We start from the raw sequence: 13,343 nt of genomic DNA, 5'->3' as shown, positions 1-13,343 counted from the left end.
CACTAGATTACTAATTGTATTGATGAAAAATATTTAAATGTTATTGTGTCTTCTTGGAGTTAAAGGTATGAGGAGATCACTAAATGTATTGAACTAAAACTGTTGCAAAGACAGATACAGTGGTCCCCTTATGCCGCTGTTGCCATCCTAGTGCAACCATGGTATTCATCAACAGTTCACTTCAAAATTAGGAAAACAAACACAACAAAAAACCCAGATAACCCCAAAAAAGTTCCTGAGCAAAAATAATTACAGTAGCACACGGAGTCTTTAGAACATTATATTTCATAAAAGACAATGATAAAAAAGTACAAACATTTCCATGAGAAGCAAAAAAAAAAATGGGAGTACAAGAAGTACTAGCATTTATTTCAGTGCATTTATGTAGAAGCCTTTCCGATCTAATAAATAAAATAATCTTAAGTACACTTCCTCTTTCTGATAAACAACACTATGGCCACTTCAGATCTCTCAATTGGCATACTTGCAAATACAAGGCAATAAACCTAGAGCGCTAATATTTGTCTGAAAAGTACACAGAGAAATATAACAGATACAAGCAGAGGCCAAATAAAATGACACAAATCTGCTTTCACTTGTAGGAAGCCTCCAAAAGAAGGACAATCTTATATTGGTTATTTTTCCATTTTGTTTTAAAATGGATATCAATATTTTGGTTGGAAAAGGAGTCTAAGCAAGTTTTTAATACATAATTATGTATTTGCATAAATAAGTTTTCTTATTGAACACCTCTTCACAAAATACAAATTTAAATGTAGATTTAAAAAAATACTCATGTGTACACTTTTCCCTCTCTTTTCTACAAACAGGCCCATTAATCATTACTTCTCTCTCCAGCTGAAAGGCACTATGTAACTTTCCCAGTTAGTGCCTTGGGGACCTCATAATAGCTCCATGTCCACATACATATACTCCTTAACCTTGAAACTAAGAAAGACAACTGATAAGTTATCAGAGGATGTCTTCATAATTTTAGGTTTCAACTTGATTTTATTTGTTCAGAGATAAAATACTTTTTCTGTTGACATACCTCGCATCACACTTGATACAGAGTAGGCAATCAATATATGTTCACTAAGAAATCTACCAAATGTAACAATAGAGAGAAATTTGCATTTGCAATGTATTCGTTAATTTTTATGGAATAGATTTATTTTCATAAAATGAAGATAACTGACCAAAGCTCTCTATCACTCTTAGGAAAACATATAAAAGTCTTTCTTTATAGGCAAAAATCAATTTTAGGTGTGCACTTAAAAAGCAAAACAAAAAAGAGGAAAAAACAAACTAATGAGATGATTTTCACAGGATGACATATATTATTCAAAACTAAAGAGAGCAAAATAACATGGCTCACTCATAAAACAAAAATTGCTATTAGACTTAATCCAAGAAAATAAGGCAGATACTAGTAGAACTGAGTTCTTCTGAACCTGTTAAATATGTATCAAAAAAATGAGGATTCCAAAATGTGGGCAGCTCCACATCAAAAAGCGAAAAATATGTTTTACAAATAAGACTCAGAAACAGCCCTAATTTTCCCCACAGTTAAAATATGTATTAAAAAAATACTTAACTATTATTGGGTTAATTATGCTCCTATGCCCCCACTATCTTGTTAGTGATCACAAATGTTAACATTCCCAACCTCCTTTCATTTCACCAAATTAAAAAAACTGTAGTGGCTGTGAGACCAAAATGAACAGATATACAAATTCTGAACAAATCTCTTACTTTTCAGAAGGTTTGATTTTTTTGGTGATTTTGGATACCACCAAAAAAAAGGAAGATAAATATTTGGGAACTACTTCTAGAGAAATAAATATGGAAAATTCTGTTTGGTATCATAAGGGAGATTAATCAGTTTTCTCAAAGCATAAGAATTTCAATTATTTTATGATTTGGCTTGTGGTCATTTGTATTACCAAAACTGCCATAAAAATTGATACTTCAAAATTAAACTTAAACCTGAGATAAATAACCACATTTCTGTTTTAGATGAATAATCCATGAGGCAAATATTATCCCAACATCCCGCATAGATAGATTTCTATTGTTCTTCATTGGTTTTGAAGATTCACTTTATAGATACATAATTTTTTGTTTTAAATTTGTGAAAATATCAAGGTATTTCCTAGAATCTTTGGTTAATTATAGTTGATAATTTTCAAAGGAAGGATATTGTTTGGTTTTGCCATGAGAACTTCATCTGAATTTAAGATAAAATAATATCCTGGATGTCAGGTAGTGAGACCTGTTCTCAGAGAAGTGTCCTATTACATCAGTGCATTTAAATAACTGATTATATATTTTAATATAATTCTATTAAATTAGTTCAGTGAGGCAATTTTAAGGATACCAGAAATGTAATTTCTTAAAAGTGAAAAAAAATATAGTTCTAATAAAACTGGTTGACATTAAAGGTTCCTCTCAAAACTTGAAAGTCTATGAGTCTGAGAATTAAAATTTGTTTTTATCTACTAAGCTTTTATCTTCATAAAAATAGAACATTTAATTTCTTCTCTAATAGTATAATTCATTTGTATATTATAAGTACTATTGGGTTTTCCATAGCTCATTCTTTTAAAAAAAATTGTTTTGATTTTTTTAAATGACATTGTTTTTTTGGCTCTTCTGAACTAGAAATAATAAAAGTGCTGTTCACTAGGAATTAAAAAAAAATACAGTGTACAAACACACACAACTGCTAGAACATTGAGGCACGAAATCCCTGACAATCACACCAAAGATACATGAAAGACAGTTAACATAAAGAGGTCCTTTATATCATGTTACATCCCAACGTTTAAGATTTTCTTGGTAATACTCATGCAATGTGCATAAACAATATGGTTGTGATTTAGCAAAATCTGATGAGATTGCAAGCAAGGAAAAAAACAGGTAATCCTGGTAGGAAGAAAAGCAGTTTACGTCCCTTCTTCTTACCCTTTAAGACCCTAAGAAAGCTGTGACTTCTTCCACACAAAAGGCTGAAGGTCTAAAGCTCAAAACTAGTATAACAGTTTACTGTAGTAGTTGGGTGTCAATTATTGACAGTTCCTTCATTTCACACAAGGGTTAACCTTTTTTAGTGACATAGATTTGCATTGTTTTTTTCCATGCAAATAAAAAATTCTATAAAAGTCCAATAAAGGCATAACCAATTACATGCAAAACTGCAACACACCTTCTTTTCCAACAATTTGAACACATTAATTTACATCACATATATACAAAACATGTTTAAACAGAAATAAAGCATTCTCTTGAATTAAATTATATATCTTAGTATAAAAATTTTCTCTTTGTAGGGAGCTCTCTCAACGTCCAGATTTCAGCAATGGCATCGGGTCTCTGCGTGCTTGCCATGGGGGTGTGTCTCATAGAAGAGGATGGGTGATCGAATCTTATCCCACACTGTAAACAGTGAGGACTGCTGGCTCTTCTTCGCACAGATCGGGGCACTGTGACACATCCATTCACTGACCTCCAGGAAGAGTATGCTCCAAGTTTATGATCCAGCATTGCGGTCGATCTTGCCATGAGAGCTATTTCTTTTAATAGTCTTCAATTGGAGCTAACTCTGGCATGAGGTTTACAGATATATTTGTATACAACCTATCAACCAGTATTTTTGGCGTATATATTAAATTGTTCAACCCATCAATGTACTGACGCTCTTTTGAGTATCTTAGCAATTTATACCTATAGGGTTAGAGAAAAAAGTGAAAAATAACATTAACACATTCAAAAAAGAAAAACTGACAACAAATATGCTCGCTCAAGGTCATTCTTATAATTACAGCATTTAAAACTTTTTCAATTTTTGTCACGCATAATTAAAAATCTTTATTTTTTTATTTTTTAATTTATTTTAATTTATTTTTATTTTTATTTTATTTTATTATTTTTTTAAAAATTTTTTCTATTTTTAAAAATCTTTCTAAACCATTACTAAATTAGCATTTTTACTAGTCTTAAAAATGCCTCCTGAAAAAATCATTTTGTACACTTACAATTTAGACATCCTTAAGAAATAAATGTTTTATGAAATACTACGTTTTATGTTAAGGAAATACTTTTTATATAAATAGTTAACTGGGCTCTTTAACATAACATAAATATATACGTATATCTTTTCAAAACAAGCACAAAAATATTTTACTTCTATAAAGAAAAATAAGATCAACAAAAAAAATTCCCTGCAGAAGATTTTCTGGGGGCCGCAATGTTGTTTTTTTTTTTTTTTTAACAAAACTTTCATACATTAAATAATTTTGAAACCTTGTTATCTGAAGGTGATATTAAACTTACCGTCCTAAAAACTGGACTTCGCCTCGATGGTGATGAGGAATAGACTTGTATTTTCCCAAGTCTCCCTCTGGTCTTGTTACATTATATCCTGCATAGTGAACTCTATAATACATGAAAATAAAAATATAAAGTGACATAAAAATTATGTGAGTTCAACTTGAAATGCAAAAAAAAAAAAAAAATGCTATCATTGGAGAGCTGTCCATAATTTCAGAAGGCACTCTTAATGAAGAAAGGCAGAAGCACAAAGTAAGATTCAGGAACCTCAAAAATTTTCCAGCCCCCAAAATCCTTCCTCAGAATAGCAAAGTGCAATTTAACTAACAGAAAGGAAACCGACACAAATTCGATGACCAAGCAATTTGTACCTCAACATACCTGTTCCAAAGGTCATCATCTTCTCCTCCCCATCCCCAGAAGGCATTAGGAAAACCATTGATCTTTCTGAATTGCTCCACTGTCAGGCCACTTACACCACCAAAAAATTCTTTATATGGTAGTCTAAGAAGCAAGCAGAACACAGATTTCTAAACATGAGATCCGAGCAGTCTGCCATCTGAGATGGAGTTTTCAGTCTCACAGCACCTTTGCATACTTTCCATATCAACAATTGTGCCGATTAAATCATATTGTGGGAAATGTAAAGTACACCAAGAAAGAAAACATTTTCACAGTCTAGTGAAACATCTACATGTGTGAGGTAAAACACTTGTGATAACTGAAATTTAATATTCAGTATTGTTCCGTTGTAAGACTCACAACCCAGTGTTCAAAAATGCATACGATTTCCACACCACACTAAACTTGATTAATATATCAATAGTTATCAATGCAATGTTAGATGCTGTTAAGCTAATGAAGTGTTCTAAATTAACTGAACTTAATTATAAATGTGTTATTTATTACATTAACCAGGATAAATAGAAATTGATAAATACAATGCTAGCATTTAATTTTGAAACGACTAGCTGCCTGCTCCTGTAATAATCATACCTGTTTGGCATGATATCATAATACTCATGAAAATTTACAAATATATTTATTTTTGTAATGTGCTAATATTTGGATAAATGACTTTTTTACTGAGATATAATAGACACAGAACATTGGATTCATTTTAGGTGTACAATATAATGATTTCACACATTATATATTGCAAAAAGATTACCACAATAAATCTAGTTAATATCTGTCACCACACACAGTTAAAAAGTTTTTGTTCTCTTGTGATGAGAGCTTTTAAGATCCATTCTCTTAGCAATTTTCAAATATACAGTAGAGCATCGTTAATTCTAGTCACCATGCTGTACATTACATCCCCAGGACTTATTTATCTGAAACCTCAACTTTGTACCTTTTAACCCACTTCAGCCACCATCCCCCCACCATCACTTCTGGCAACCACCAATCTGTGCTCTGTATCTCTAAGTTTGTTTTTTTTTTTCTTTTTCTTTTTAGTTTCCACATATAAGTGAGATCATATAGTCTCTCTTTCTGAGAAATGACTACTACATTTTTAAATTTGGATTTTATTCTCCTTACCTTTCCCTAACTCGTACTCCGAGGAATTTGTCAGACTAAGTTGTTCAGGTAGATATAGACTGGTTTTCTGATTTCAACAGAGCATCCCTACACTCAGTGCTGAATAAATCCCTCTGGCCCCAAATGTGCTATTGGGAAGCTGCATGCCAGAGCCCTTACCGGGGTCAGGTCAATGGGGGGGGGGAGCAGGGAACACACGACCACACACAGCATCTATATAGCTCATGCTGAGGGAGATCTGGCCAGGACTACAGCAAAGCTGCTTCAGAGGAAGGGAGAGAGCAGATCTCAATTTTTTTGTTGGAGGACTCTCCCCCCATTCCCCGTGGGGAAGAAGTGCTGTGTGCTAGCTGCGATCTTGTATGGTCACAGAGGGTAGGAGAAGCAGCTCCTGCACGGAACTCACTGGTATAGAAGAAAGCAATCTTGGCCCCACTGTGGGCCAAAGGCACCCAAAGACAGTAACAGCAATACTGATCCCAAAGACAATCACACTGTCCCAGGAGACTGGGAGAGGCTTATGTGTGGGAAGTAAGGATTCTAGTTATAAACCCAGTTGGGAATAAGCATTCATGGCACTGTTGGGTTTCCCATGCTAGTTAGAGTATTCTTCCCCAGGTTAGTGGTTTGGGAGAAAGCGAAGATCAGTAGATAGGTAAATATGGATAAATGTGTGTGTGTGTGTGTGTGTGTGTGTGTGTGTGCGCGCGCACTTTCATTAACATGTATACATTGGCAAGCATATTAATTCCATTTCTTGTTCTGCTTAAGTGAAAACAACCAATTGCACTATATCCAGTATTAGGTAAAATGAAGGCATAACAAATAAACTAAAGAGAAAACAGAAGCTCAACAAAAAATCCAGTAGTACTTATCTCACACTGACCAAGAGGAGAGAGTCACAAATCTGGGGACTGGAGCTTTCTGGTCCTTAGCCGTCAGAGTGTGGGTGCCATTATGGGGCAGGGATGCTCCATCGGGCTTCACCCATGGCCTGAAGTCTGCCCACTACCAGCCCTATTCCTTGGTCTGCCGACATTCTCCCTAAGTAAGCTGCATTCTAATTTCGACTCCAACTTCCAAGATACTCTACTAACCCTGGGATTTATCTAGGTAGATATGAGCATCATTTACATTAATAGTTAATCTTTTCAAGTAAGAAAAGTTCATTTAGAATTCTTAGTTTATATGACCCATATGACTTTTTTTTAAGTGAAAACCATTTACTTTGAATCTAATTTGACTCTAGTGGCCTAATCAATACCAAATTTCCAAGAACCAGGGCTAAAAACCAGATTCTGAACTTGGATGATCTTCCCCAAGGCTGCAGTATCACCTAACTTGGGAGTTCAGACACTGTAATAATAAGAAAAGATTTTCTAATAATAATGACCAGAAGAAAAAGAAAAGGGCATTCCTTTCCTGTTCTAGTGCTGATTCACCTGGTCATGTCACTGAGACTCTTTGCCTCCCTCTATTCTGTGGGTCGGGCAGCAGGCAAAACTGTGATGTGGGTAACATCTCCCCTGCTCCAAGCTGCTCTCTCTTTTCTCCACATCCATCAGCTGATGAAAGCTGTAATGACTTGCATGCTTCAATGTCAATTTAAGTTACTGTCACAGCTCTGCTGTTTACATTTCGAGGTATGTGCAGTCAGAGAGCAAAAAAAAGTCTGCCTCTTACTATTAAAGGCAAGACAAGAACCTATAACCTAGAAACAAGTTCCTTGCCCTGAAACAAATCACTGGAAAAGGGAAAGCAGAAGGGAGCCGCCAGGGCTACATGCATGCACACAGGGCAGGCCCAGAATGTGCGACCTCCTGCAGCCCTAGGGGTGGACTCTATCACTCCAACGGACAAGAAAACCAGCAGGCAGAGATATAAGGGACTCACCAGGTCCTATCACGGGTAAGTGTGCAAGCATAAGTTAAACCCACATTTGCTTGACATAGAACCCAGGTTCTCTTTCCCATCGACCCATATGCAGACCCCTGTGTGAGGAAGTACCTAGATGGTGAATAAGTGACTCTACATCCTGGCTCCCTGTGAGGACCAAGCAGGGCTAAAGATGCTCTTAGGCTTTTGAGCCCTTTTAGATCCTGGCACCTTAACAGAGCTACCATTTCAATGATACCATATTGTAAAGCTATTGTCTGATATCAGGAAGACTGCGTATTACTCACATATACATGTATTTATCCAGCTTTGCTGCAAAATGACGTGGCATTTCTCCACAACCGTAATAGTTTCGGTCATTTTCGGGTAGATGATCCACATCATGGAAGATTACGCAGTCCCAGACACTGTCTTTCATGGCCTCTTTGAAGCCCACGTTGAAGAGCATTGCACGGTTAAAAGGTTGTGTGCCAGTCTTCACAGAGGAAAACAGAAATGTAGTCAGGCTTTGTCATCTGACTTTTTTCTAAGATTTTCTAACTTGCTGAATCACAGTCAAATAATAGTAGTAAATACAGCCAAATCAACTAGATAAAATAAAAAATACACTTCAGGATCTTCAAATATACTGTTTAGATTTACTTACTACATTCTTTTGTACTTTGGTTACATAAAACAAAACAACTGTTATCGAGTGCATTTACAGTGCATTTCTGTCTTACCTCAAATACATCAGAGTATAGATCATTTATGACCAGGAGAAAAATATAAAGCCATTAAAAATAATACAGGTTGTATTTTTTAGTGAAACTTTCCACATATGTCAAGACTAAGAGAAGCATGAGATTAACTATGACTGGACAAGGATTAGGCCTTTGCTTACAGAACAAGGCCAGTGAGAGCAAACTGTACTGTTAATGCTTACAATAACACACAGACATTTTCAGAGACAAAAACAAGTGGAACTTATTACACAAAACCCAACTTCCTTTATTACAGCCATTTTCCTTTATTACTAAGAAAAAATATATTAAAATGCCTGGGCAACAAACACTACCCATTTTTATCATTTTTGCTTATGATACAGACCAAGAACACTTTAAGGGACAAGGAAATGGGGACTTGTTATGCAGAACCCAACTTCCTATGGAATAGCCACTCCCCTTTATTTATGAGGAAAATTATATTAAAGTGCAATGGCAATTAAATCGCTTCATTCTGTATCTGAAGGAAATTAAAGCGCAATTACCCACACCTTTGCCATGTTTCTCAAAGCCATTTCCAAACTAGCAACAAAACAGGATGATGACCAAAGCAAATAAGCTACACAACACAGGCAGCACCAGAGGGCTGCCTTCAGAGTGAGAAATGACTAGTTTCTCATCCCGAGCCCTGCACTAACCTGAGGTAACAGAAATCACTTTATATCTTGTAGCTTCTCTCTTCACCAATGAAAAGAAGAATAAAAAGGAAGGGGAATAAAATTATAGTGTCATTGTTGGTACATCAACACCAGTGTGAACAATCTCCTTTCCTTGAAGGTCTAAAAAATTGTTTTTTATTAAATGTGGACATAAAACTTAATGGCTTATAATAAAAATAAGTTGTCCTATGTCTAACCCATCTCCATCTTCCAGAAGCAGAGCATTTCACCGCCTCTGATGCTTTATTCTAGTACTTCTCTCCATATTGCAAGGTAATGAGAGTTGTGATATTTCCTCGCCTCATTAACGACAGACATTGTCTACTGACTTCGTACCATGGCCACTGAGGATTCACACCACCACACTCACGGCCCCTCCATCCATTTTCCCAATATAGTTAGATCATAACTTTTGGCTAAACCAATAATTTTTATATTATTAGGACTGCATAAATATTTCCTGAGTGCCGAGCGAATCATGACTCTGTTTTCTTTTTCAAACTGGGATTAATAACTGTCTTCTGTTTTCTATGTAACTATTATTACTTTGTACAAAAGCCCCAATAGATATGCCTTGTACTTATTAATAACTGATGTAATGCAAACACATCAAGTCATCTATCAATTCCTTTTCCACCCCCCTCAAGCCCAACACCAACTGCCACTGCCCTGGATTCTTGCTCCAGTCTGGACTGGTCTGACCTTGTACCTCTCATCCTAGGACTTCTTCGTCCCCCAGGATCACTCCTCCATTCCCTAATGTCACCCCTTCGCTTCTGGTGTCACCTTTCTGCTCCCGTGGCATCACCCCTCTGTTCCCCAGGATCACCCTTCTGTTCCCTGGTATCACCCCTCCGTTTCCCAGGATCACCCCTCTGTTCCCTGGCATCACCCTTCTGTTCCCCAGGATCACACCTCTGTTCCCTGGTATCTCTCCTCTGTTCCTTGGCACTGCCCCTCTGTTCCCTGGCTCATCCCTTCATTCCCCAGGATAACTCCTTCATTCCCTGGCATCACCCCTTCCATCCCGGGCATCATCCCTTTGTTCCCTAGCATCATCTAGGACTTGGCATTCTCAATTTGCTGAGGTACATCCTTCAGCAGCTTCCTACATAAGGGTTCATGGAGGGAAAAAAAAAAAAAATATATATATATATATATACATATATATATTATACATATATTTTAATAACATACACACATATATATGTGTGTATATATAAATATAAATATAAATATAAATATATATTTCATAATGAATGCTTGAAAACGCCATCAGTCTACCCACATGCCTGACTAACATTTTGGCTGGGTAAAAATTTCTAGGTTTAAAATCACTTTCCCCTAGAATTATAACAGCATGGCACCACAATCCTCTAGCTATCAGCATTACTGAGAAGGTTCATATGACCCTGATGAATAATCACTGCTAATTCTTCCTACAGAACCTTCTTGAGAGCTTCTCTTTTTAAGTTGCATTCATCCAACTTCACAGTGGATCTATCTTTGATTCATGTGTACATGTGAGTCCCTTTAACCCGAAGACATGTCTTTCCTTCTGGGAAATTTTCTTATATTATTTATTTATTTTTTCTTATATTATTTCTTTGGTCATTTTCCCCCAACTCCCTCCCCAGTTTTTTTCTGCTCTATTTTTCCAGCACTCTGATTAGCAAGTCTACTGCCAATTGTGAACAGGGAATTCTGAGGGCACTGCACAGATGCCTCATCTCTACTCCGTGACGTCTGGGCTTCCAAGGTGGCTCACTCACAGCCAGCAAGACACTGCTGCCAAGCTGGCTACCCCTCCACCAGGCTGCTTGAGTCCTCATGATCTGGGAGCTGGCTTCCCGGAGAGGGAGCCATCCAAGAGATGGAGGCACAAGTAGCAATGTCTTCCACGACCTGGCGTCAGAAGTTGCAGGCTGTCACTCTGCAGTTTGTGGTCACCCATGCAAGTCGGACCTTATTCATTGCGGGAAGAGACCACACAAGGGCCTGGTTCCACAGAGGCAAAAATCCTTGCGGGCCATGCTGGGAGTGGTTACCCCCGTGACATACTGGTAGCGACTAATCTTAATTTCTTATGTTTTGAATCTATTTTAGGAGTTGTTTTCTTATCTTCCAGCCATTCTATTCAAAGTTTTATTTTGTTATGGCATTTTCTTTTACAATAACATCCTTATTCTGACTACTCTTCCTTTATGATGGCCTACGTTTGCAGATTCATTATCTTTACTCTCTGTGGGTACTGATTATGAGCTATTGTTCTTTTAAGATTCTCTCTGTTTCTTTCACTGTCTTTATTCCCTATACTCCCTCTTGCTGGGTTGGTTTTGTTTCCTCTTGTGCAAGCTTTCTTCAAAACCTGAGAACCCTTGGCATTCATGTTGGAGTGTGAGGCACTGAAAAGCCGGGCAGTCTCCATGTAGGTATGCAAGGACTGTGGCATCTCACTCTTGACTCAAACACACCACACACACACACATACAGGTGCACAAGCAAATCCCTAAATCAAATTAAAATAAAAAACTGAAAGCCTCATTCCTCTCCCTGTGTCCTACATGTTCATAGCCCAGAAAATGGCAACACTCTCATTCAAGACACAAACTTGGGCACTGCTGACAATTCTCCATCGCTCACAATGCACATCCGATTCATCAGCAGTAACATTACTTTTCAACCCAAGGTAGCCCGAACCCCACCACAGCTCACCTCCCCCTCCATCACCACAGCAGTGCAAGCACACATCTCCTCCTGCCTAGACAGCTGTGAGAGCACCCTAACTGCCCTCCTCTCCACCCTTGCCTCACTGCGCCTACACTCACCACAGTCATCTTTTCAAAGCCTTCGTTAGGTCATGTCATTGCTCGACTCAAAACCCTCTAGTGTCTTCCAGCCTCACATGCAAGAACCTAGGTCTGCACCCTAACCTATCAGGCCCTCCATTATCTGCTTCTCACACCCTCTCTGACTTCCTCCCTAACACTGCCCCCCCACCCACCCGCTCCAGGGACACCAACCTCTGCACAAACACACCATGTACCTGCCTGGAATCCACATCCCATCACATGACTCAGGGCTGCCCCAACTTCACCTCCTCCAAGAGGCCTTCCCTGAACACACTGTATAAAAAAGCATATATCTCTCTCTGCCCTGACTTTTAGTCCCCAGCATTGCCTGACATAGCACAAATTACTTATTATTGCCCATCTCTCCTCAACAGAATGAGGGGCCTCACCTTGCCGTGTTCACTGCTGTATCCCTATTGTTGAATGAAGGAAAGGGTTTTGTGGAGGTGATAAAGTGATGAGCTAGCCTCTTCCTTTGGAAATTTCTAAATATTAGATTAGGCATCTTTTTCCTGGGGCTAATCTGTTTCTCTAATACAGACACTACTCATTGCCCTGCCTCAGTTGAAGGGGTTGGGGGGATTCATACCTCACTCCTGGCTTCAAAAAACCAGACAGAGAGAAGCCCTGAGGGTCCCGAGGGTCAGCACCTGAACTTACTTAACCCCTATGCTCTGAGGCCCCCAGCTGAGCTGGGCCAGCACAGTCTGGACTTCCTCTGGTGTGGTTTCTCCAGAGGATAAATTCTTATTTTTTATAAGACACAATGGAGTAATCACCTAGCAACACTAGCAAAGATGAGGAACTGGGAATCTGACTGTTTTGTAGTGAGACTTTTGAACAGTCCTGTTACTTTAGCCCAGTGCTTCAGTCCATCTGTGACATCTTTCAGGTACCAAGACCTGCAGGCGACTGTCCAGCAAACTGACTCAATGCCGATCACGATCGCCTGCAACAAGCACGTGGTTTTGCACATCTTGTGTTCTATAAAGGGAGCTGTTAGTGACCTATCTGCTTCCTGACTCCCAGACATGTGTTGAAATCTCTCAACAATCATCTCTTTGTCCTGGTTTGAAAACTTTTTTTTAAAAAAACTTTTTTCTTTCACTCTCGTTTTAGGAGTTTGAAAAGGGGAAGTGGTAAATATGTGTACAATCTTCTATATTTAACTCAGAGTTCTAAGCTGTTCTTCAAATGCTTAGCACTTCTGGGCAGCAGTCCAGCAGAAACATCACTCTTCTATTTCATATGTGGTAAAAATGTTACTACCTCAAAACCACCCACTACTAATACAC

At 37.9% G+C, this 13,343-nt stretch overlaps 1 protein-coding gene across 2 annotated transcripts in view; it reads right to left on the bottom strand.

Moving 5' to 3' along the window:
• Positions 1-267: 267 nt before the first annotated feature.
• The window catches only part of B4GALT6 (beta-1,4-galactosyltransferase 6), a 68,179-nt gene continuing 55,103 nt past the window's right edge, over positions 268-13,343 (bottom strand). For both annotated transcript variants that reach the window (XM_055324286.1, XM_055324287.1), the window contains exons 7-10: positions 8,061-8,248; positions 4,714-4,836; positions 4,336-4,437; positions 268-3,726 (exon numbers count right to left, since the gene is read on the bottom strand). In XM_055324286.1, coding sequence (XP_055180261.1) covers positions 3,579-3,726; positions 4,336-4,437; positions 4,714-4,836; positions 8,061-8,248 — 561 coding nt within the window. In that variant the 3' untranslated portion in view covers positions 268-3,578. The remainder of the gene's footprint in view (positions 3,727-4,335; positions 4,438-4,713; positions 4,837-8,060; positions 8,249-13,343) is intronic.

The sequence above is a fragment of the Nyctereutes procyonoides genome, unplaced genomic scaffold (genome assembly GCF_905146905.1).
Source record: "Nyctereutes procyonoides isolate TBG_1078 unplaced genomic scaffold, NYPRO_anot_genome, whole genome shotgun sequence".
NCBI classification, from domain to species: Eukaryota; Metazoa; Chordata; class Mammalia; order Carnivora; family Canidae; genus Nyctereutes; species Nyctereutes procyonoides.
Note: the sequence above shows the minus strand (reverse complement) of the source record. Positions and strands in the feature narration are given on the sequence as shown.